Source organism: Lipotes vexillifer, unplaced genomic scaffold (genome assembly GCF_000442215.2).
Source record: "Lipotes vexillifer unplaced genomic scaffold, Lipotes_vexillifer_v1.1 scaffold687, whole genome shotgun sequence".
NCBI classification, from domain to species: Eukaryota; Metazoa; Chordata; class Mammalia; order Artiodactyla; family Lipotidae; genus Lipotes; species Lipotes vexillifer.
The window spans coordinates 1,352,948-1,379,863 of NW_006782674.1; the positions used below are offsets into that span (position 1 = coordinate 1,352,948).

A 26,916-nucleotide genomic window follows, 5' to 3' on the forward strand; every position below is an offset into this window, starting at 1 on the left:
GCTGCTCAACATCACTAATTATTAGAGAAATGCAAATCAAAACTACAATGAGGTATCACCTCACACCAGTCAGAATGGCCATCGTTGAAAAATCTACAAACAATAAATGCTGGAGAGGATGTGGAGAAAAGGAAACCCTCCTGCACTGTTGGTGGAAATGTAAATTGATACAGCCACTACAGAGAACAGTATAGAGGTTCCTTAAAAAACTAAAAATAGAATTACCATAAGATCCAGCAATCCTACTGGGCATATACCCAGAGAAAGACATAACTCAAAAAGACACATGCACCCCAATGTTCACTGCAGCATTATTTACAATAGCCAGGTCGTGGAAGCAACCTAAATGTCCACCAACAGACAAATGGATAAAGAAGATGTGGTACATATATACAATGGAATATTACTCAACCATAAAAAGGAACGAAATTGGGTCATCTGCAGAGACATGGATGAACCTAGAGACTGTCATACAGAGCGAAGTCAGAAGGAGAAAAACAAATATTGTATATTAACACATATATGTGGAATCTAGAAAAATGGTACAGATGAACCGGTATGCAATGCAGAAACAGAGACACAGACATAGAGAACAAACGTATGGACACCAAAGGAGGAAGTGGTGGTGGGATGAATTGGAAGATTGGGACTGACATATATACACTAAATAATATGTATAAAATAGATAACTAATGAGAACCTGCTGTAGAGCACAGGGAACTCCACTTTGCTGTACAGCAGAAACTAATACAACGTTGTAAAACAACTATACCCCAATTTTAAAAAAAAAAATCACTTCCAACCTAACATAGGTTATGGTCTAGAGTATGTACAGACTGTACTGACAAAATACAGTTCTAGGACCCTATCTGCCCACGTCTCCACATGCCTGAAAGCACCTCACACTTTCAGTCTGCCAGCCTGATCCTGAATAGTTGGCATAGCTTGTGCATAAGCATCAAAATTTGCAAAACTGGTGTCAGCAGCCTGGAAAAATCCCAGGTACAACAGCAGAATGCTGTGTCATCAAGGTTTTGATGGCACAGAATATGATACCGTGTGGAAAAACAAAGACATCAAGACCCTGAGTCACAGAACAATTTAAAAGCATTAGAACCAACATGAACAGGTTTTGAGTCCCTTAACCTTGGGTTTCTCACTATCAGCACTACTGACATTCTGGGCCAGATAATTCTTTGTTTTTTTGTGAGCTTTTTTTGGGTGGGGGGTATCCTGTGCATTACAGAATGTTTAGCAGTATCCCTGGCCTCTACCCACTAGATGCCAGTAAGACCTAACTAGTTGTGACAGCCAAAAAACGTCTCCAGACATTTTCACGTGTCCCCTGGAAACCAAAATCTCCCCTAGTTGACATGCCTTAACCTATTTATTTCACTTGCATTTTCCTTTTTATGAACATACAGGTGATAGGTTTTTAGAAATTCAAAGTCAGTCTTTTTTTTTTTTAACGGTACGCGGGCCTCTCACTGTTGTGGCCTCTCCCGTTGCGGAGCACAGGCTCCGGACGCACAGGCCCAGCGGCCATGGCTCACGGGCCCCGCCGCTCCGCGGCATGTGGGATCCTCCCGGACCGGGGCACAAACCCGTGTCCCCTGCATCGGCAGGCGGACTCTCAACCACTGCGCCACCAGGGAAGCCCCAAAGTCAGTCTTAATGAGCTCTTTCAATAAAAAAAATTCTAAGATATAAACTACTGGGTTATTATTTGCAGCAATTTTTTTCTTAGTGGTACGTCAAATGCAATGCTTCTTAGAAATCGATGGCATCTTCAATTCAATGAAATTCAGCCACCCACCATCCTTTCCCCTTTATCATGGAACTGTCATCCTGGAGAATTACTTCTTCCTCACTGTGTAAAGTCTTAAGTACTACCCAGTTCTTCCCTACCTAGTGGTTCTCTAGTCTTCCTTTTGATTCCTTTCAACTATCTTAATATTCTTCTAAAAATTTCCTTGCTTCCCAAGTCGGCCAGAGTTAAGTTCCAGTCTTTCAACCAAAAAAACCTAACTGAAACAAGGTCCTTATTTAAGCTAGCCTGACAGAAGATATTTCAGAGTATTTCCCTGCCATGAAATTCGCCAACCTATTAAAAATGTTGGTACTTCTCCTTACCATTCACCATACAGGTGGAGTGAATGGGGTATAGATGAAACAAGAATTGTTGAAACAGTGTCATGGGGATTCACTGTACCCTTCTGTTTTTGAAGGTGTTTTAAAGTGTCCATAATAAAAAGGTTAAAAATGATAACTATCCTATAAAAAAATATCACAATGGAAATAATTTCCAAAGTCCTTTCTGCATACGTTGGATCCTTTACACTTTCATGTGCCTATGCCCCAATCTTAAGGGCTTAGGAACTCAACTACAGTTATGGGTACATCTGGGGTGAAAAGAGAAGACTTGGAAAGCCAGGCATATACCACTGACAGTCCAGGACACAAGGAACCATCTTCTAAAACTGCTTCCAAGGCTTTATTCAATTAAGGCAACAGATACAATTACCTATAAATGCTTTGTTTCTGCAAAAAGTTGCTTTTAAAAGACGGCACAGAAAACCTTTTTAATGCTTTTTCTGAAGTTTCTTCTCTGGTTGAAAAAAGAAAAAAAAATAGCTATTGATTCTTCTAAGAACTATCATACAGGTAAACACACACTTTTTGCCAAGATTTGACAGCTGGAAGTTTGCATGAAGAAGGCTTCAAACAAAACATTTTTTTTAAAGAGAAAACAATAAAAATGGCTGTACCACCCTCTGCTCCCCTTAAAAGTGACAGAAAATAAATTCTTTATCAATAGTCATTTGTCCCAGCTTACAGCTAGGCTGCCAACCCCAGTCCACATGAGAGATGAAATCAGCCCTCACTGGCACCTTTTATCCATCTCATCTGCCCTTTACCTTTCACAGAACAGAACAAATGGGAGCTAAGTCATGGAGGGGGAAAAAAAAAAACCCACCACAGTGAGAATTACTGTAACAAAAGCCTGTACCATAGGGGAAGAAAGGAAGACAAAAAATTCCTATGTGAAATATAATAAGCAAAGTAAATATGAAGGTCTAACCAAAAACTCCTTATTAAAATAAAATTCGATTAAAAGTAATAAAATTTCAAAGACAAGGAATTCTACCATAACACATTGATTTTCTCTGCTTCTTAATGAAAATGGTCTGAATTTTTTTGAATATTTTAACTTCACTATCTAATTATATACTCCATCAACCTAACCCCAATTAAATAATTATGAAGTGCTGCGTGGGAAACTATTGAAATATGCGTAGACACTTTTAGCAGTACTAACATCTTGATTTTTAAAACCCTAAGCCATGAGCCTTCTCTCTTTCCTGAGAAAAATGTTGGTCTTAATGTACAGTAAAACTCATCTCCTGTTCTACACGTTTCAGGCAAATTGGACCTAGCTTATTTAGCACTTTGTCAAAGAGAAGAAATGTTAGAGAACATTTTATAAACCCTCACTTTAGAGATGAAATATTTAAGGCCCAAAGAGGTTAAATTATATGCAGAAGCCCCTATAGCCAGTGAAGATGAGAATCCAATTCAAAGATTCCTTACATTAGCTCTCTCAAGCAAACTAGTGAAGCAGTCCAAAACACACACACACACACACACACACACACACACACAATCTTACAAACCATCTACTGGTAGTAGTCATTGTGCATGTGAAAGATATTTGCATAATCATAATTATTATTATTATTATTATTATTATTATTATTATAGCACAGATGGGAAGCACTTGACTCTATCTTGGATTAAAATGTATCCACATATTTCTATGAGTAAGTATATACTTTAAGTCTTTAAAAAGTAGTACTTTTACCAAAAAAAAAATTATCTATGTTGTTTTGAATATTGCTTTCTTTTTAGGTTACAGCCTTTCAACATCTTTTTGAATCAGCACATAAGATCTACTTGACTGTCTAATATTCCATTGTAATAAAATTCCGTGTACCATAATTCACTCATGCAGCCCTCCATGATGGGCATCTGGATTGCTTCCAGTTTTCTATTACAAAAACATTTCAGTGAACATTCTTTTAGCAGCTATTGTTAGTAGAAGTAGTAATAATGACAACAACAATATAGACGTACACAAAAAGATCTAGAGGAATGAAATGTTCAAGAGTGCTTATCTCTGTAGGATGAAATTACAGAGGATTTTGTTTTTTCAACCTTACACTTATCTGTAACATCTTTGATTTTTTTAAGTGAGCATACTACTAATCAGTGCTACTTATTAACATGGGTACTATCTATAACATATAACATTCATTATTAGCTACAATATTGTTAACCTTAATACCCATAGTAGACGATGTAATTTTCACTCATAAATATATTCATTAAAAGAACCTAGCCTGAGGAGTGCCAGGAGAATCCTCAAGAACTACTTCTCACATATTGAGAAAACAGGGCTCAATTATTCATGCAACTAAGAAGTACACAAGAAATAAAATGGTCATTTACAATTGAGTTTAGGAAGGGGATAACCTAGGGCTTTAACAAGCACAATCCAAAACCAAAAACAGCCACGTTCATACACGTTCAGCCAAATACAAATGATGAGTCTTATTATAATCATTCCTCTCCAAAAATATTTCATAAATATGACAAGCCTGCCAAAATCTGTCTCAAACACCATGAAGCTCACCGTTTCTGATTTTCAGATTCTTTCTTGGCCTCCTCCAATGCCAGCTCCTCAGCCACTCTTCTTTTCAATTCTTCATCAGAAACTAAAATCAATAAAGAAGGGAAGGAGATAAAATAAGTGACTTCTTTAAACAAAAGCATGAGAATACTCAGGAAGACAAAGCTGAGACTAGATCTTAATAGGCAAAGTTTTGCCAGCTGGTCAGTGTCTCCTTGGAACCACCTAAGCAGTGTGGAAAAGACCAATTAGTGCACTTCAGGAGTAATTTAATCAAGAGTTCCCTGGTGACCTAGAAATCGCCACACCTGCCAGAAGTTATAATAAACTCAAGGAGCTGCTTACCGCCCAGTGGGACTGAGCCATTAAGTACAAATTCTTTAAAATGATGTCCTACCATTAAAGTCTGACAACTGCATAGAGGGGGAGGAGAGGGTATAAGGAAGGGACTTCAGAGAGGAAAATGACACCAAAACATTCCTACTTTGATAATTAAACATTTTTAAAAATCACTTAGTAGAGAAAGAAAATCATTTGTAGTTACATTCATTTTTCCATGAGTTACAAAAAAGGGAATTTATGACTCATATTTAAAACCATATTTTTTGGAAAACGTCATTCAAATTCAAGTGCCAACAATTGGAGAGAGAGACAGAACAGTGCTGAGAACACGGCTGGAGCTTTCTAAATACCTAATGACTTGATCTGAAACATCTGGTCTTTCCAATTAGAAGATTTTGTACAATATGTTTTGTAAGATTCTTACAGCTATGATAGCAAATAAAATAGACAAATTTTACATACTCTTTAAGAGCCCTTCCATAAGAAATAAGCAAGGACTCTTTCCTCTTCACTACCCAAACCCACTACCCAAAATTATGACCAAGAAAGCACCAGAAACACTTAAGATCTAGGAATACACATAGGACCTTAGAAGTATTTCAACTGGTTGAGCCTACTGGATGGAAACTAGACAGTACTCTCTGCTCCTCAATGACATTTTATTTGATAATCTTGCATTGTAAGCACCTTGCCTTACGGAATATGCAAAAAAATGAATTACAACAGGATATGCAAAAACTTTAAAATTTAGCTGACACTGGGCAATAACAAAGAAGATATATGAAAGGTCCTAAGGATGTCTTCTCTTATTTGTGGACTATCAGAAAACAACAACATCAAAGGACATTATCAAGAAGGTGAAAAGATTATAAAGCAGAAACTAACACACCATTGTAAAGCAATTATACCCCAATAAATATGTTAAAAAAAAAAAAAAGGTGAAAAGACAACCCACAGAATGGGAGAAAATACTGGCAAATCATATAGCTGACAAGTGGCTTGTATCCAGAATATACAAAGAATTCTTACAACAGAACAACTGAACAATAAAATGACAACAAAATTAAAAATGGGCAAAGGACATAAACAGGCATTTCCCTAAAGAAGATATTCAAATGGCCAATAACTGCATGAAAAGTCACTCAACAGCATTCATCATTAGGGAAATGCAAACCAAAACCACAATAACTTACCAATTCAAACCCACTATAATCCAAAGGACAATAACAAGTGCTGGTGAGAATGTGGAGAAATTGAAACCTTCATACATTGCTGGTGGGAATGTAAAATGATGCAGTCACTATAAAAATAGTTTGGCAGTTTCTCAAAATGTTGAACAAAGTTACCATATTATCCAGCAATTCCACTGTTATGTACTGTATATATCCAAGAGAACTGAAAATATGCCTACACAGAAACTTGTACATGAATATTATGACAGCATTATTCACAATATCTCAACAGTGAAGACAACCTAAATGCTAATCAACTGATGAAGGGATAAACAAAATGTAGTATATCCATTCAGTGTGATATTATTCAGCCATAAATAGTTATGAAGTACTAATACATGCTACAACATGGATGAATCTTGAAAACACTGTGCTAAGTGAAAGAAGCCAAACACAAAAGGTCACATATTGTATGTGCCCACTGATATGAAATGTCTAGAAAGGGCAAATCTGTAGACAAAGGAAGTAGATTAGTGGTCACACAAAATTAATTAATTAATTAATTAAAACTAGAACAGGGAATTGTTTGATTCAGGCAAATCTTAAGACTTTTTTTTTCCCAGCATTAAACATTCAAAATAATACACATCCCACTAGAGAAATTACAGACAGTAAGAGCTCAGCAAGGAGTCTGGATATGGATAGTCTTTGTTTTTCTATTAGCTAGACTTTAGATAAATCAGTTAACCTACCTGGCTTTTGATTTCCTCATCCAAAAACAAAACTGGGTAGGTTACATAGGTGTCAGCTGGCTATGAAGTTCTCAGCTATACATCCTATAAGGTGATGATTTTCACATTTTCATCTGCTTCTTATAAACAAGCAAAACAATGTGACACATTTTTTCAAGTTGTTCACAGCTGGTAGCTCTATTAGTAGCAAAAATTGAGACAAATATTTCACCCAATTAGTACTACCTGATCAAACAATACTCTGAAGTGTACATACCAGTTAGGATCAACACACAGTCAGACCGCATGTAAAATCACACAAATTCCCCTGATTGCTTCAAATTATTCCAGCAAAATTTTTCTCATGCAAAATTCGATCAAATTCTCAATCACAATTTAACTGAATTTCACTCAATTAAAACTAGGCTTCGGTAAGACCTTGGTATACCAGGTCTAAGCATGAAGCAGTGAGATCCGTTTTCTAAGTGAGCTGATACAACATATCTTAGTAGTGCATTGTATGCCTCTTACATAAGGGGAAGAGCCAAAATCAGCAGTGAGCTTTTCATGATGATGTGATAAACCTGGAAGGGAACGGTAAGGACTCCATTACCACATGGCAACCAGCTGGGTGGCTGGGAAGGCAGCCATACAAGACAGACTGCAGAGAAGGAAATGCAGCTTCAAGGCTTGTCTTCCTTCTCTATACCCTCCTGCCTCTCATGCCTGCCAAGCCACCTGCCGGTGGGGTGAGGCGGTAAATACTGATAGATGGAGATAATGGTGGTATCACCTAGGGAGGCCAAGAGGGGAGGGAGAAAGATGGGAAGAGGAAGCACAAGAGATGCAAAGGTCAGGGAAGCTCCAGAAGCCACTGAAGAAGATATGCCCAAGGGACCGGCTAGCTCACATCACTTCTGGTCAGTCAAGGGACTAAAGCATAGCTGTCTCTCTAATGCCCTAGCTATTTCTAGAAAAGAAACACACACACAAACACAAACACAAAACTTTTGGGTCTCACGTCCAAGGTCACAGCTGAAAAAGTAATTACCTTAGCTATAATGGAGAATTTAAAATAACAAAAGATAAAACATGACCAAGCATAAAGAGTTTAAAATCTAAAATAGCAATTCAAAGCCCAGGCAGGAAAATAAACCAGCGTGGTAATGTGTTTTGAGCAAATCTAAGTTTCAAGTTATTTGTTTTTCAATCAATAGAATACAGAAAGCAACAACATATTTCTTCTGATAGGTCTGGTCCAAAGTGCATAAGGGAAAAAGATATACCATTTGGAGACCACTATTCAAAATGGCTTTTCTGAAAACACTCTTTTCAGCTTCAGGATCTGAACATTCTCTCAAATAAAACTGTTATTAAACTAAAAGGTCAGTGTTTCAGGATGGACTACTTTAAAAGAAGCACAGAAAGGCCAACTTTGCCTATTAGCACAGTGAGTTTCCCGTAGATCTTTGAGGACTGGCAGAGTTTGTGAAATGAGAAAAAGTAAAAATGAGAAACTTTCAAGCCATATAAATCAGACTGGCCACGGAAACCTGCAAAACTAGTTCCGGCTCAGTAAGTAGGGTTCTATAAGTTTCACATAAGGTACACACTTCCCTTTTAAAATGTATTAAGACAAAAGGATGCTTTCTTCACACACTTGTACTCTGTACTTGCTAAAATGTTCTCAGAAGCGATTTTTTTTTTCTCAATGAACACAAAGACTGGCATTTTGTCAGTTAGTTATAGATGATACAACACTAACCATAAAACATGTGAGAAAAAATCAAGCATTACAATGGCTTGGTTATAGCAAGTCGGCCCTAAACCCTTTATTTGAAACTGCTATTGAAAATAAATATTTGTATTAAAAGCAGCTCAAATTTTTGTTCGTTTTTAGTAAACAACATTCTAAACAAATGTTTGGGTTAGTCCAAAGGCAGCGTTACTGACTGCCTAGCAATCTTTTGCTCCCCTTAGCCACATTCTAAATTTTTAAGTTAAATTCTTAAGAAATTCTAAGAATCTCTGATTGCTAATTTCAGGATCAAATAAAAAACTCCTAACCTTATACTACATGATTCTTAGTATTCCTAGGAACTGTGAATACCATGGTCTTAAGTGTAGCAAAGAGAAAGTGTAGCATAAATTTATTACACCTCACCTGTCTTCTGTTACATGGCAATGTTCTAATTCTGTTTTCAGAAACTGGATAAACGAAGGGTAGAGAGGGAAGGGGTGGAGAAGATGGGACACTGTATTTAAGACAGTTCCTTGAATGGTGGACAGAAATGACTCCAGAAGATGAAATGACTTTATGACTGGCTCATCATCTATGAAAAAAACAAAGACTGAAAATACAACCATGATTGGAGACTTACACAGATTCCCTGGACCTCAAGGGACATACCAATTTCCTTTGTAATTTTTTCCGCTATGACTTTCCCTTTCTTTCATTTTCCTAGCATAATCCTTACAGTATAATTCCCTCCTCAATTACAGTATTTCTGAAACAGTCTCCGCAAGTTACTTAATAAAAGTTATGGCTTGCCTATTAGGAAAATGTTAGGTCCTTTGGGATTTTTCCTTTATTCCATTTCTTTCTGGTTTTACCATTTATTGATACATACCATGTCCAATTTTATAAGCCCTATTATTTTCATATGCTAGTTTAAAAACACCAAAGAGAACTATGAAAATCTACTCTCGGAAGAAAATAAATGTATGTAATTGCATAACACAAGCAGCAGATTTTAGATAAACACTGGACTCTGCCAGGATTGAGATAGCTGAGCCAAACCTTATACCATAAGATACAGCCAAATTAAATTTTCAGCTCCATAGAAATATTCATTAATCTTATAATTTCAATAAATTCACTAATACAAAAAAAGCACTGATTGTTTAAAAAATAATAATGGAAGCATCCATACAATCAATGAAATACAACACACAGTTTATCAGAAGTAAATGACTCACAGCATGTGGGTTGCAGGATAAATCTTGTCTTGCTCCTTATCTTATAAAAGGTACAGAGTTTGATTAGAAGAGTCAAAAGATGGCTAGAATAAATCTCAGGGGTTAGAAAGAAACATGTAACAGTTTGCCATTATCCATTTGTGGCACCATCTAGTTAGCAGACAAACCTGATTTAAACACACACACAGTGTGTGTTAAGTATGATGATATTCAGCTGACAATAACATTTACTATCACCTTAAGGATAACATATCCTAGGACTGCCTTCAAAAAAATGCCATTTGTCTAGATACCTGGCAGGGTAACTGAGGCCACTTACACATTAAAGCTAACGACAATGCTGGAATGAAAATCCTTAACTGCAGTTTCAACACCATAAATATCGAATGAGAAGGCACCGTGTTACAGTTTGGCAACCTAAACATTAACTGTATCAGGTTAATGGCTTATTCTGTAGTATTATTGCTCCATCAGGATTTATATACCTTCATAAATTTCTAATTTGAATGGCATAATATGCAAATAATGTCCATTTGATTGTTTGCTTCACAACAAGCACTCGTGGAAACCAGCTCCACAATACATTCTATGTGAAAACAAAGATCAATACCAGACTGCAGATGCTGTATAGCAACAGACAAGCTCATCACTCATATTCTACAGTTTCCACATGTTTAAGTAGACAATTCATAAAACCAGTATTGAGAATCAGATACACCTAGTATTTCATGTCTTAATATCCTGAATAATAGTTGCAAGACCTCACAAAGCCTCTAGGAAAATAAGATCTATAATTTAAATTTAAAAATAATAATTACCTCTGGATATTGCTTTTTGATGCATAGCTTAATTTTTTTGTTTGTTTCACAAATGGATGTATTTTGTTCACTGGAAATAAAACTATCAATTCAACAGTGTTAAATCTCCAACCCCAAATGAAGTACCAAAACCACCCAAACCTGTTTCTTTCTTTCCAACAGTCCTGAGTGTGGCTGCATTCAAAGGCTTCTCCATAAAGACTCATGACATTCAAAGAGGACCAAGTTAGAAATAAAGGTGGTTCCCATCTAGCCCTGGTTTTGCCACAATTCGTTTTTGTGATTTGGCTCAAAAACACATCATTGCTTTAGGCTGAAACTGTCTCCTCTATAAAATGAGAACCCAAACTAAAAATTCTCCAACAGCCGTCCCCTTACACAGCAGTGTTAAATGGGACTGAACTGATGCTTGAGCCTCACTTGCCCTAAAAGGCCAATAACATGAAGGTGAAAGAATAAAAGGGTCTATCGTTGACAACATATACTGCCAATTGTTCCTCTGAAGTGACACTCCACTCATTTGGAAAAACTGTCTGTCAAATACCCTGCAAACTAACAAAAACATCCTCTAGGCTTTACAGACAAAGCAAAAATAAAGAGGGAAGGAAGGACAGGGTGGGAGAGGGAGGAATATTGTGCAGGCTCTTCTAGGCATACAGCAGATGTTCAATAAAAATGTGTTAATCGTTTGATCTGTGGAGTCAAACATCAGTCATTAGGTGAAATGAGTCACCAACTTTTGGGGTAGCTTAGGGACGACTTAGAAAAAACATAGCGCACACTCTGCAAAATCGCATATAATCTAAGTAAAAAATGTGGACTGCCATTCAAAAAAGAAATTCAAGACAAATAAGCACCTTCTCCCCAACTCTCCACGCCACTGCCGCCACCACCAACCACCACCAGGTTTCTGTTCCTATGGACCCTCCTGTACAGAAAATTGAGCCACCACTACCAACAGTATATTTTTTATAAAGGAGAGAAGGATGGTTATTCATTATAAGCTTACTGTACTGGCTATAAGGTTTATTTTAATGCTTAAGCTCAGGTTTCTATTCTATGGTCAACTATATGAAATTATTTTTGTTTGTTTAATTATTTTCTCCCAAATCAAGTGACCTCAAGCAATACACAAACTAGGGAAATCAATCAATTCACTAGGTAGTAAATCCACATTGATTTAATCCTATGCTAGGCTTTATAAGAGATGGAGACATATGGTCCCTACCATTAAGGAGATAAGAGTCTGAGTTATTAAAATTGTACTTTGAGGGTTTAGTATTAATGACACTTAAAAAGGCGGGCTGTAATCATGGAGTATTTCATGAAGGAGGAGGGACACAGCAAGGACGTACGTTAGACAGATGGAAAGGAAACCAAACAAAGCTTGTTTGTAAGAAAAAAAAAAATTGAAGGGTAAATTATGCTCAATTGTGAGGAGCCTTGAAAAATAGGCAGGAATTTGGGTAAGAAATATTAAGAAATAGGGCACCATGGACAGTTGTTTAAAAATGAAAATAATGAACATTTTGGTACATGACTCTTTTTGAATTATGGTTTTCTCAGGGTACATGCCCAGTAGTGGGATTGCTGGGTCGTATGGTAGTTCTATTTGTAGTTTTTTAAGGAACCTCCATACTGTTCTCCGTAGTGGCTGTATCAATTTACATTCCCACCAACAGTGCAAGAGGGTTCCCTTTTCTCCACAGCCTCTCCAGCATTTATTGTTTGTCGATTTTTTGATGATGGCCATTCTGACCGGTGTGAGATGATACCTCACTGCAGTTTTGATTTGTATTTCTCTAATGATTAATGATGTTGAGCATTCTTTCATGTGTTTGTTGGCAATCCGTGTATCTTCTTTGGAGAAATGTCTATTTAGGTCTTCTGCCCATTTTTGGATTGGGTTGTTTGTTTTTTTGTTATTGAGCTGCATGAGCTGCTTGTAAATTTTGGAAATTAATCCTTCATCAGTTGCTTCATTTGCAAGTATTTTCTCCCATTCTGAGGGTTGTCTTTTTGTCTTGTTTATGGTTTCCTTTGCTGTGCCAACGCTTTTAAGTTTCATTAGGTCCCATTTGTTTATTTTTGTTTTTATTTCCATTTCTCTAGGTGGCGGGTCAAACAGGACCACTGCAGCTCTCTTTACAATAGCCAGGACATGGAAGCAACCTAAGTGTCCATCAACAGATGAATGGATAAAGAAGATGTGGCACATATATACAATGGAATATTACTCAGCCATAAAAAGGAACGAAATTGAGTTATTTGTAGTGAGGTGGATGGCCCTAGAGTCTGTCACAGAGTGAAGTAAGTCAGAAAGAGAAAAACAAATACTGTATGCTAACACATATATATGGAATCTAAGAAAAAAAAAGGTCATGAGGAACCTAGGGGTAAGACAGGAATAAAGATGCAGACCTGTTAGAGAATGGACTTGGGGAAATGGGGAGGGGGAGGAGTAGGCTGTGACAGAGTGGGGGAGTGGCATGGACATATATATACTACCAAGCGTAGGATGGATAGCTAGTGGGAAGCAGCCGCACGGCAAAGCGAGATCAGCTCTGTGCTTTGTGGCCGCCTGGAGGGGTGGGATAGGGAGGGTAGGAGGGAGGGAGATGCAAGAGGGAAGAGATATGGGAACTCATGTGTAACTGATTCACTTTGTTGTAAAGCAGAAACTAACACACCATTGTAAAGCAATTATACTCCAATAAAGATGTTAAAAAAGAAAAGAAAAGAATGCAGTGAAATGGGGCATTGCAAGAAGTCTAATCTGGCAAAAATATGCAGATTAACTGGATGGGGAAAGCATAAAGCAATGAGTGGTTCTCAAAGTACAGCCTCATTCTCTCCGCCCAGCACCCCCCCCCGCCCCCCATCCCCCAGCAGCATCACTTGGAACTTGTTAGAAATGCAAATGTTTCAGACTCACCCCAGAACTATACATCAGAAACCCTGGGGGGAGGGACCCAGCAATCTGTGTGCTAACAAGCCCACCAGATTTCAGATGCTTGCTCAAGTTTGAGAGACACGGGCATAAAGTGATAAGCATACTGGCCATAAAAATGGAGTCTAAGATGCAAGGGCTTTCATGGGAAAAACTGGTCATCTGTTACTGACCGAGAGATGAAAGAGAAAGAAGTCAAAGGTGCACCCAGATGCCAGAAAACTAATACCCATGATGGTCAATTAAGGAAAGGAGAGGCTGCTTGGGGAAGAAAGATAATGAGTTCAGTTTCAGACACATTCAATTGAAAGTAATGGTAGAATCACCACATGGAACTGTAGGCAATTAGATATTTGAACCTGAAATTCAGATTTGATTTGAAACTTGGCTGGAAATGCTGATTTGGGAATGACTGTTACAGATCTGAGCTCAGTGAATTATCTTGGAAAAAAATAAAATGTATAAAGAGAAAAGAGTAGAAGGCTAGGAATAGGCCTTAAGAATTCATCAGATGAAGGAGAGGAGAAAAAGAAGAACATCATTAGAGACAAAGAAGGAATGGAATGGAATGGAAGAAATGAACCAAGGTACCACCATGTGCAGAAATGATAAAGATTTCATCTCATGTGCCAATTCCGATCAACTGGCAGCAGTGGCCTGGGGTGCTGTGTGTAGGACCCCAAGGCCTAGTCCAGGTTCAGGAAGGAGGAAGATCTGGCAGCATGGCTGACAATTACCTATCATCCCAGGGAGTGCATGGAAATCAGATGGTTTGGGCATCAGGAATCAGTGGGAGGACAACGGAAGGCAGCAATTACAGGCCTCTCTTCAAGTTTAGAAATGAAACAAAAAGGAATGAGGTGGAAAAATTACAAATAAAAGATGATTTTCGCAATTGGTGGAGATCTGTGCATGTCTGAAGGGCAGTCATAATCAGTAATCTGCAACTAAATTATAAAAGACTGATGAATGCTAGTGATTGTTGCTCAAAAGTAATTTAGAGTAAAATGTATACATTATTCTAAATACCTGGTTGTACAGTAACCCAGACCAATTCACACTGACATATCATATTTCAGTCCACCTTCCTAATTATCACACTGATGCAAGCAAGGTTCATAGCACATTTTTTAAAACGTATATTTTATAACAGTAAAACAGTGGACAAGCCTACTTCCATGTGCTAAAAAGCTTTAACCAAGACTAATGTCCTTACCTAAGTAACTTGCTTTGGTAAACAGAAAGTCAAAACCATTCCAATACTTAGAGTCATAAATCATTCTTCCTTCTTCCTATTGTCATGAACTAGTGTGTGCTTTTTAGCAAAAAAACTTTATTTTATCCAAAAAATCCATTAACTGCTAACAAAATTCCTAAATTCAACTAAAATATTTAGTACTTCAAACTCTGACCAACACTATTTTCTAAGGGAGACTTTAAATGTATCTTTGCACGTAATCAAAGCCCGAGGAAATCAAAAGACTCAAAAGTCTGAAAATAAAATCTATCTTCTAATCCACCTACAGCCCTGGGAAATGTCAACTAACTCCAATCTCATGACTTTTCTTCTTTTAAATGAAAATAAAAGTTCTGACCCAATTACGGCCCTTTTTATAAGGGGGAAAAAAAAAAAAAACCAGAGTCCTATTTCTAGATACTGGCCCACTACTAGGCAGCAGAAATAGCTGGAGGATCACATATAGTCAGACCTCTGGGCTTCAGTGGCTTCATTTACAGCCCATTAGGGTGTGATGCCAAAAAGGACCTATTTAACCCACAAGCTAACCGCTGCAGAACAACGGCCTCTCCTGGGAAGTTTTAAATAAAGCAGATTTTACACCCATGCTTGATTCATATGTTATTTATGGTAGTTCAAATATATTAAAACTGTGAGACAGCATAATACATATTGGTATAACACTTCTCATTAAACTATTGCGCAATACCCTGTGCTTTGTATTTTTTATTTAATTCACACTGTGATAATTAGGTCAGCCTCTCTTTTATCTATAACCCTGTTATTTTTTCCTTCATCTAACGAATATCCACCTATTGTTCATAAAACACTATTTCAATGTAGTCATAAGTGGTCATAATCTCTAATAAAACAAAAATAATTCTCTGTGAAGCATTGTGGAAGCTCTGTGAATTCACTGATCACAGACGACTTCACCATCTTTAAGACACAAGACTGTGCACAAGAATTTCAAGAACAAAGGCCCTGTCCTATCTTTAAATGCAAGAACGTACTTAACCTTTTTTCTAAAAGTAAAATAAATTATCCACAGTCAAGTTAGACTGAACAGAATAGTAAAAACATTTATTATGATTATATCCCTAATGATCCACAAATTTCCTTCATACAGTGTTATATAGAGAAAGGAGGTGGAACATTTTGTCTTTCAGAAGTGGTTCATTTGTGTAACTTACACCATGAGCTATGTAAGGCTCCAGGATGTAAATCCTTCAGAACACCTGGGATGACATAAAAGGTCCTTGTTCAGACCAATGGTTTTCTCCCTCATCAGCCCCTATGCTGCCTTTCTGTAGCAAATATTTTGTAATACTCCCTTTACTATGCTGAAAATAAATGGATAATACAGACATGAGAGTTTTAATCAATATAATACCCTAAGTGTAACATTAAAAAAAGAAATAAAGAGAAACAAATTTATAACAAATAATGGCATTTTACTATGTAAATGCTCAAATCTACAGTAGATAAAATAAAAGAGCTTATAAGTTAAACCACCACAAATGCAATAGCTACAGTTATTGCAACAGAGCAGTTGCATTCCCAGAAAATTCAGTGTATCTTAAAACCACGGAAAACATACTTTCTGTCGATACATAAAACACTTAAGTTCTGGGCTGGGTAAGCGGGTTTTTAGCTGTGTGAATTTCTGATGGGACATTCTGAAATCGAGGGCACAGGACAATCGTTCAAGGGGGCAGAACTATCCGAGGCACTGCAAGATGTCTAGATCCCTGCCCACCCCACTAAACACCAGCAGCTCCCCCACACATTTCCCAAATGCCTCCCTGGAAGCAGTACTGCCCCACCACTGAGCACCACTGTCTTAGACCAGGCTAAAATACTCACCCTGATAAAAAAAGATAACCATGAGAAACCTAGCTACTTTAAGGTTTGTATAACAACTGACAGTCCCAAATAATGCAATTACAGTAATGCACTTTTCAAACACAGATAAATATTTGGAGATGACAGCAAAGTGCCTTCCTCCCATGGAATCTCTGCCTCAAGGTGCCCAAGTATTACCAGCTTCCTCTCTCTCCATACTCACCAAAATCACATTTGCCCAGTCCCACTGATACAGATCATCTCGATTTTCCTTCTGGTATCCAACATCACTTTGTGCTAATCATCATACTGTCTATTTTTTCCCTCTCCTGATGCCTCAAAAAATGTCATCCAAGGACAAAGACTTCATTATGAATCCAATGGAAATGGAAAGTGGGTACAAATTACAGCCTAAAGACCCCAGCTCACTGTTATAATATCACAAGAATGCACAGATACAGGCTGATACCCATCTACCCGAACTATTCAAATGTATTAAGCATTCACAGACATTTTCAGATTAATGCCTTTATGAGAACAACTTCCCAAGCACAGATTTATTTCAAGCTGCCACACTTTCCATCAAAACTACCTACATCAGACAGCTCTTGGACAACTAAAACTATATGTTTCATAGGTGACAATATCAGAATTAATATTGAACAAACAGTTCAAAAAGGCCGTATCATTTTTATATTCAAAGAAAATGAGAAAAGGATTTAAAGTTATTAACTCTAAATTATAATAATTCACAGAGATTCCATTTTGAAATTAAGGAAGTGAATGGTTTAATAAGGAATAATTTCTCTATAAAACCCAAAAATAAATTAGCTTTCACTAAAGCATATAATATGAAACTATCTAGAATAAATGGTAGGAAGGCCGCAAGAATAAGTACAATCTAAACACATGATACTTTAAAAGAAATGAATTTATGTTATTTTAAACTCTTTTAAAAAGTGTTACAGGTAGAGGTCCCTAGGAACTACTTTAATGAAACTCATAATTAGAATACCATCTTATTCTCTGTAAATAGTTAACGTCCAATGTACGTGATGATTACATAAAATAATTTGCTAAGTAATTTGAGATTTCCCCTTGGAATTTTCTTACTAGAGCCTCCCTCACTTCTACCCCCATCACTCACCCCCACCTTGTTTTGTATGAGTAAACATAAATCTTCTCTAATTTCATGACAAACTGTAAATTAAATGAATCCAAACTAATAAGATTTTGCTCTGTGCTTTAACACTTATAAATGGCTTTAACATATTTCATCTCAGTTATATAATTTATAGAGAATTTAACAGTAAGAAATTAATCTAAGACATTATTCATATATAATATAAAAATATCTTTAAAAGAATAGTATAAAATGTTCAGATTTAAGTTGATATGCATCTGAAACATGGCCATAAAATAATTATAATGGTATAACATGCCACACATGAAAGACCTTCATTTTATTTTATTTTATTTTATTTTTTCTTTTTTTGCTGTACGCGGGCCTCTCACTGTTGTGGCCTCTCCCGTTGCAGAGCACAGGCTCCGGACGCGCAGGCTCAGCGGCCATGGCTCACGGGCCCAGCCGCTCAGCGGCATGTGGGATCTTCCTGGACCGGGGCACGAACCCGTGTTCCCTGCATCAGCAGGTGGACTCTCAACCACTGCGCCACCAGGGAAGCCCTGACCTTCATTTTATAATCGCAACCATGGGTGGCGGTGGCGGTGGCGGTGGCGGTGTGTGTGTATGTGTGTGTGTGTGTGTTTGTGTGTGTGTACACAATAGGATTGTGAAATACAGAAGCATGTCACATTTGATTTCTTTTAAATGTACATAAAAACAGAGCTCAATGAGAACAAAATTTTAATTAATCAGGTTTAAAGAGACCTGCATTCTCTTCCTGACTCTACCCGCAAATTACCAATGACGTTTCTCTTGAAGATGATATGAAGTGAAATGAGGAGGTATTTTAAGTCTAAAAATGAACTCATTAGAAAAACAGGAACTCCCTTCAACTGAAGAACCACGAGCAAAAATCCTGACTGATGCTGTGTAACATTTCATTGAGCCAATACTATAGTTTGCAAGAGGCTATTTTAAGCTGTATATCCTTCAGAATGTCAACATGCTAGGATTTACAATTTCTTCAACCCACAGAAAAGATTATGTAACAAAAGAATTTGTGGTGCATCTTTCAAGAGAATTTAGGATCTGGCTTGATGTCCAGGTCCAATTACATAAAAGTATTTTAGCTTCTGATCTCCAAGGTTCACATATTTATTGTAGATGAATTTGGTCTGACAGTAACAAGACAGTCTGAATCTCTTTCATTGTCTTTGAACACTGCTAAGGTCACAGATTATGACGAATGATGAGAATACTAAAGGGTAAAGTAAAACTGATGTTGATCAAGTGTTGTCTAAAAATTCATTTTCATGGCCAGTTTAAATGACTATTAAATCTTCCTCTTAGAAACATGAAGGCTGGTGGCAATGAGAAAGACAATGAGGAAGAGCAATACATATTTTATACATAAAACGATGAAAACCTGGAAGCAAATTAAATATCGAAAAACAGGAAAATGGTCAAATAGTAAAATACAACAGCCATATAATAAAATATTAAGCTACTATTAAAAAACAGGTATTAAAGAATACTAATCCCAGGAAAATATTCTCACAAGTAAGTGAAAAGGACTAGATCCTAAACTGAAAATACTGTTGCTCTTCTTTTTGTTTTATATACGTCCAGCTCTGAAAAAAGCGCAAGAAATACATACACATATGTGGCCTGGAATGATATATACAAAATGATAATGATTATCTTTGAATTTTTCTTCCTCTCTTTACACTTTACAGTATTTTTTACCAAAAACACATTTTTACATTCATAATCATTTTAAGAAAAATTCCAGTTTTTACAGAAACCCTATATCAATTCAATCATGAACATCAAATGTACAAATTGTATCAGTTTAGCTAACAGAAGTTCAAACCACACTTACACCAAAAGAGAGTTGGCTGGGATTAAAGTGTCCCCAAAATGAGCACCACAAGATTCAAGAAAACAAAACTGGTTTTCATTTTTTCCTTTTACCCCACAGCCATCCTGCCTACACCGCATTAAAAGAGACTATGTATTTTTTTTAAGGTTCTTATTTTTTATTATTTATTTTTTATACGGCAGATTCTTATTAGTTATCTATTTTATACATATTAGTGTATATATGTCAATCCCAATCTCCCAATTCATCCCACCACCATCACCCCCACCCCTGCTTTCCCCCAAAACAGACTATGAATTCTTAAGAGGCAAATTACTCAAAGAAAAAACAATCACACACCATTACTATAATAAAGTCTGGGGGAGCATTATTTCTAGCACACAGTTTCTTATTACACTGTCTGGAGGCATACCACACAACAAGGGCTATTTGACAAAGAGTTCTTATGGATTGAAAATGATGAAATTCAAAGTGTCAGAAAAAAGATATTCGGTGGCCATATTAAACATAGGTAGAAAATGGGGGGAATCTTAGCCAAAATACTCTCTTTTCACTTCAGTTTTTCAAATAGCATTTAATTTTTTGTCTTCCATTTAGATTTTTCAATTGATAACACCAGTAGCCTTAGTAAGATGAATGATATGTTACCAAGGACAGCTGATGAAAAATTCTTAGTCACTGACTTAAGCAATCAGCTGAGGTTAAGCTAAGACAGATAAAAGGAATGAAAGATAACCACTGATAGGATTTTCTACATCAGCAACAAATATTCACAACATAACAATGGTGAAGCTCCATGGAGATACACTTCCCACATGTAGCAGTCACTGCTACAAAGTGTCACTATATTTTGGGGTGTCCTAGAAAATCACTCTATAAAATGTCCATTTGGGCTGTGAAACAGACAATAGAGACTTATTTATTTTATTCTACACAGGCATAGGCTAAAAGAAAATATAACATCAACTATAAACTTTAACTATTATATCTATCATTACATTCTTTGTTACCACTAGCAAAATAAAACATTCAATGTTCTTTGCTTGCTGACTAGAGTTATACTTAGTAGGAAATACATATCAAAATTTAGCCTTGTTTCCTTAAAATGGAATCTGACAACTTCTCACTGGGCCTAAAGCATCTCTAGTAAAAGCTATTATTCAATGTACCAAATTTTCATTTTTTTAAGTTGCTTAGTGCAGGCACACACTGCAATCACTGGCTAAGATGAAAAGGTTTCAAATACCTATTTGTGGGAATTGTACCTCAACAACAAATATCAAAACCATCATTTTTCACAAAGCTTTCAAGATAGGGTAGCAATGACAAACGATGGGACACTATAACAGATACTACAGCTTTATCTTGACTTTCATCTTATTTATTTGGGTTTAAAGGAAAATCAAACTAAATTATTCACTCCTTGCAGTATTAGAGGAATCCTCAGATGCTGTTTATGCAGTTTGGATATAAACTGAAAATATCAAGTCTTTTCAATTTTTCATCCATGCTGATAAATCAGGAGTGACTAAAATCCAAACAGGAATTCAGACATGTGAGAAAAGTGAAGTGTTTGTAATCAAAATATTCCAACATAACTCAGCTTCATTTCGACAAGAACCTGTGTCTCAGGGTTACCAACATTTTCGGCACTTAGAATCTTGGCTCTACCTTTTTCCACTCTCACCTGGGAATCCAAAGAAAATTATGAATGACTATCATAGCACAGACTGCCATAAAGGCAATGCATGCTTGGGCACAGAGCTGATCAGAATAAAGACAACAGTCTCCAGCCTGGCTTGCAGTCACGTAGCCTCATGACTACATTCTGACTAATAATATGTGAGTGGACGTGGCACGTGCGGCTTCTAAGCTATTCCCCATGGCACGGGCTAGAGGACAGCTCGGAGCCATTGTGGACCATATGGATAAGGGAAACACCTTAGGGATGCAGAGCAATAAGACAGAAGGAGCCTGGGTGCCTAAATTAAGGAATCATCAAATTACCCAAAATGTTATATAAGAGAAAAGTAAAATTCTAACTTTTCAAGTCACTGTTACTTGGGGTCTCCATTAGATAGTGGAACCTATCTTCTACCCGATACACCCTGATAAAACATGGCAAATTTCGAAATTATAATTTACCTTTTCTCAGACCTAGAAGAATCAAAGACAGCCTCAAAAACATGCACACGTAAGAGAAGGAGCTAAAAAATTAGCTACGTTGAGTTTACTTGAAAGAGGTGGAAGAAACTTGAGGGCAGAAGTCTATATACATGCCCTAGGAAAGTCTCCTCATCCAGATATGCCTAATAGGAGGAAACTGGAAAATCAATGAGGTGCTTTGTCCAAACCAGGGTAAGTCATTTAAGCAAGTTATTCAACCTCTTCAGAAAAGAATGTCAGCTCTAGAATCAGACTGCCTAGATCTAAAACCCTGCTCTGCCATTTGTTATATTTGCATCTTTAGTCATTAGCTTTCCTGTGACTCAGTCTTCTCACCTGTAAAGTGGGTATAATAAAAGTAACCATGTAATAAAAATGTTGTGAGAATCACACCACCTTCTGACATATACCAATACCACATCAGATTACACTTCCACTCCCATAAACCTACTTTACCCAAAACCCCATACAAACAGTCCTCAAATTTCAAATAACCTGAAATTTATTGACTACTCATTTTCTACCCTGGCAATTCTTCAAGGTTCCATCCCACCATCTACTGCCTGTTTAATATCAGTCTAACATAATCATACTACCTACAGACTAGCAATTCACTAACTTTCCACCACCTATCCGGCAAGCTAAACCTTTGTAAGAAAATGTCCCAGCTATCTCAAAGTTTGTTGAGAATCTGAGTAGTTGAAGCAACGCTCTTACATTTTTTCCTTCTCTCTTCTCATGCAGCATTCTACATAACAGCAGCAAGGATACAACACAAATCCTACTAAATCTACACACACACCCTTTTTTTTTTTTTTTTTTACAGATTTTCTTTTATTGCAAATTCACTAAGCAGATTTCGAAACAAAAGAATTGATTAAATCACAAGTTCACTCTTCCCACCTCCACCCCTCCCAAACATCTGTAGGAAACTCGAATGTGAGCATCCTGTCCTGGGTGTTCCACCTAGGAACCCCATTTCCACTGCTCTACATTCTGCTGTTAAACTTCAGAAATTCCTAAATCCCAAAACAAACAACTGCACTACTTCAATACTCCCTTTGATATGTTAATAGTCCCTAAGAGAACTTCAACTAACAGCTGAAAAGTAAACATTAGTTTAGGTCTAAAACAGTCTGCTTGGGCATAAGTTAGGTGAAATATTAATACATTAGAGGTTCTGGTAATGTTTTTAGCGTTAGTGTTAAAATTCTGCAAGAAGATAATTATTTTAAGCATACCATGACAGATTTGCTGCATTCTTAAGAAATGCAAATTATATCCAGGGGCCCTTTTTTTTCCAATATAGCATGTCCAATTTTATAAAAGATGTAAATAGAGAATTATAATCCACTTAAACATATTCACTTAATAGCAAGCTTGGTTGAAACACATCTTTTATTTTTTTAAGTGAGCAATACTTGTGCTTTTATAATCTTAAAATGCTTCTCTTACTCACACTGCAGTAATATTTCTTCATTTTCCTAAGATTCTCTCAAACAATCTTAGGTTGCCCTTTGAGTATCCACAATTACTGTAACTTTAAACATCCTTGCAGCACAGGACAGACCTTCAAAGGCTTAACATCAAGAGAACACCCTCGAAGGGAGTCTTACAGTATGGCAAGCTCTTTTACTCAAATCATCCTTATCCTAGCAAGAAGTAGGGATCTTGGCATCCCTGTTACGTGATAGTCATTACAATCAAATATGCAATAACACAGGGAACCAAGCCCTATAATAACACAGGGCCAATATACTGCTAAAGTCATTTAAAGCTGGCCAGTGTGTACATGTTTCCATACACTCTCCTCATTGCAGGAAATGGGAAGATGTTTCATTTCCTTTCCCAAAGCTTTTCTCCCTGCTACACATTCCAATGGACAACTGCATTTCTAAACACTACTAGAAGTGCAAATCTTCTCACAATAGTAGAATCTTAAAAGAAACCCATGGTAATTTTTTTTAAATAACTTGTAATTTGTATGTCACATGATAAAGAGATTTTAAATTTAAAACATTTGCTCATAAATTACTATTAAGATCATGACAAGGTTTATTATAATATCTTCTTATAGCATTTATAATATATCAAGGTAAAATTCAACTTGTTTCAATCTTTCGTTATGCAAAAATAAAAATTTCAAAAATGACATATTATGTTCGGTTTGGGGACCAATAGTATTTTTAAATATAATATCAAAAATAAACAAAAACTGCTTTCATGATCTAATGTTCAGTACTCTTACATTTTATACTTAAGTAAACTAAGGGGTTTAATTTTAGACCTGTGTTTTATTTCTAAATGACAAGATAAGAGAGAAGATTTCAGAGCGCTATTTGTAAATGCGAATACATTTGGGGGAGGATAGTTTTTATTTCCAAAAAATTAAAAGCGAAACTGAAAAATCACCATATTTTTCTTTTTAACATTAAGCATTAAAATATAGGCACACCTCAATGTGCTATATGAGAATTTTTATCAAATGAATACAGCTTACTAATGTAGTGAAAAGCACCCCAAAGCTAATTTTCAGAACCACCATCATTTTTATGATGTTCATTAACGTGCTTTTTCATTATCAGAGTCCCATATGTTTCTAGACTTTAACCAATAATCCATTATAGGCATAAATTAAATACTACATGACTATGAATAAAAATTTTAAACTACATAAATGTCTAATCACCATGGCAGGTAGGAATATACCTATGTGTGATAAAGCAAATCAGGGACTGAAGCCCTTTTGCCTGATCTCCACTGACAATAACAAAACTCCTTAGACACGCAAATATTTAAATAATTGTCTTATTGCTGGATTTGTTAAGAGAATTTTAAATATCCTCCATTAGAGCTTTTAGCAGCAATGTGCTCTCCAGAACACTGTCATTCAAGTCCCCAGTTGAGAAATACTGCTTTAGAATGGTACAAAATACCAACCTAAGCAGACATGGATTCTTTCAAACTTTCCTGATAATTGGTTAAATGCTTATGTTTTTAGGTTTCAGGAGTTTCCTACTGGGATGCAGAAAAATAACATTAATGGGGGAAGGAGGACAGTTATACAAAAAATGTCATGATAAAAAGAAGTACTTACTAAAAGAAAAAAATGTACTATTCACCTTACATGCCAAATTTAAAATGATTTGTTCTCAGATAATCAGGAGTTAATCGTATTCTCCAGCCCCACTGTAAGCAAAAGTCTTATAAATATTCAGGCCAAAAGCTTTTGCAAACTACTTGCGTCAAGTACAAAAAGCTAGACCCTAAGTGCTGGTAATGATTAGGAAAAAAAACCAAACTGGAGGTTGGGAAGAGTGGAGGGAAAGAATGCATATGGCAGAAAAGAAGTTCAGTAGATGTTCCTGCAGGGCCGACTTGGGAGAGAGAATCAAGGAAGCTGAGTGAAGCACATACTTGTCTGGAAGCATCCTCCTTGGGAGGAGATGGGACTGAGGAGCTGGGCTGTGTCAGAGCGTCCCCCAGGTTTACTGCTCTGAATCACGAAGCTGGCCTGGGGACAGCTAAGCGACATACTTCTTGTATACTGGAGGGCTACAACTCCACTGATGATAAATATGCTAAAGGGGTTTCCCCCAGTTCCTAAAGCTTTTCCTGTCAACACACCATCCAACTTATTCAGGATCTCTGGAGCTACACACTAAGTCAGACAGAGGAATAGGTAGGCTCTTTCTTCTTAACTGTTAAAGAAGAAAGAGCCTACCCATTCCTCACCTAAGGGAGGAAATAAAATGTTTTTAAGTGGTTACCTCCTATTTAACTAACAAAAGAACTAGTAGAATTAGATTTTACGTAAGGACAGAAGCAACGACAATACACTTAAGCTGTCACGTCTGACAACTGATGAAGAGGTTCAGACTCACCAGGAAAAAAAAAACAATAAGGAGAGCCATGCCCATTTCAACGCTCTTGAACATTCTACTTCAGGCCCCGCCTGTGCCCTGCGCAACAGTCATCACTGAAGGAGAACTAACAGAAGCTCTCCATGACAGTCAGTCTCCCTCATTAAAACAAACTGCCCAGAAGGAGCTGAAATATAGAAGGCTAAAGCTTTTTAATGAAGAAAATATCATAATCACTTTTTTACCTTTAGGGGAAAAAAGGTAGACAAAGAACTGACTAGAATCCTAAGGAACAAAATATTAACAATTATAGGTTCTAACCATTTCAAATTAAAGTAAACTTTAATTCTTACCCTCAAGAGGCTCACAACATATGGATGTCTTCATTATTCTTCCTTTTTTTTTATAAGGCCTTATATCGTTAGCATGTATTCTAAGTCCTGCAAATTGTTTTTTCAACCTTTATTAAGTGCTAATATGTGCCCAGACCAGCAGGTGACATAATGTACAACTGGCATGAAAAACAGTATGGTCCAATGCAGTTCTTAGCTTGGCAATGCAAGAAGTTCGTAAACTTGGATAAGGAAAAAAAAAAAAAAAAAGGCATCTTTATTTTTACTGACTTCTAAATGAAAGTAGGCATTTCCTCCAATTATGAATGACGGCCTAAGATCAAGCAGTATTAGCCACAGTACCTGTGACTTTGTCATCAAAAGATATCATCTATTTTCAAAAAAAAAAAAATGCTATGAAGAACCGAGGGGTAAAACAGGAATAAAGACACAGACCTACTGGAGAACAGATGTGAGGATATGGGGAGGGGGAAGGGTGAGGTGTGACAGGGCGAGAGAGAGACATGGACATATATATACTAACAAACGTAAGGTAGATAGCCAGTGGGAAGCAGCCGCATGGCACAGGGAAACCGGCTCGGTTCTTTGTGGCTGTCTGGAGGGGTGGGATAGGGAGGGTGGGAGGGAGGGAGACAAAGAGGGAAGAGATATGGGAACATATGTATATGTATAACTGATTCACTCTGTTATAAAGCAGAAACTAACACACCATTGTAAAGCAATTATACCCCAATAAAGATGTTAAAAAAAAAAAAAAAAAAA

The 26,916-nt window shown here is 36.8% G+C and overlaps 1 protein-coding gene across 1 annotated transcript in view; it reads right to left on the reverse strand.

Moving 5' to 3' along the window:
* Positions 1 to 26,916, reverse strand: part of CHCHD3 (coiled-coil-helix-coiled-coil-helix domain containing 3) — a 289,976-nt gene that overhangs the window by 225,517 nt on the left and 37,543 nt on the right. The window contains exon 3 of the mRNA XM_007455359.1: positions 4,694 to 4,775. Within this exon, the coding sequence (XP_007455421.1) occupies positions 4,694 to 4,775 (82 nt within the window). The remainder of the gene's footprint in view (positions 1 to 4,693; positions 4,776 to 26,916) is intronic.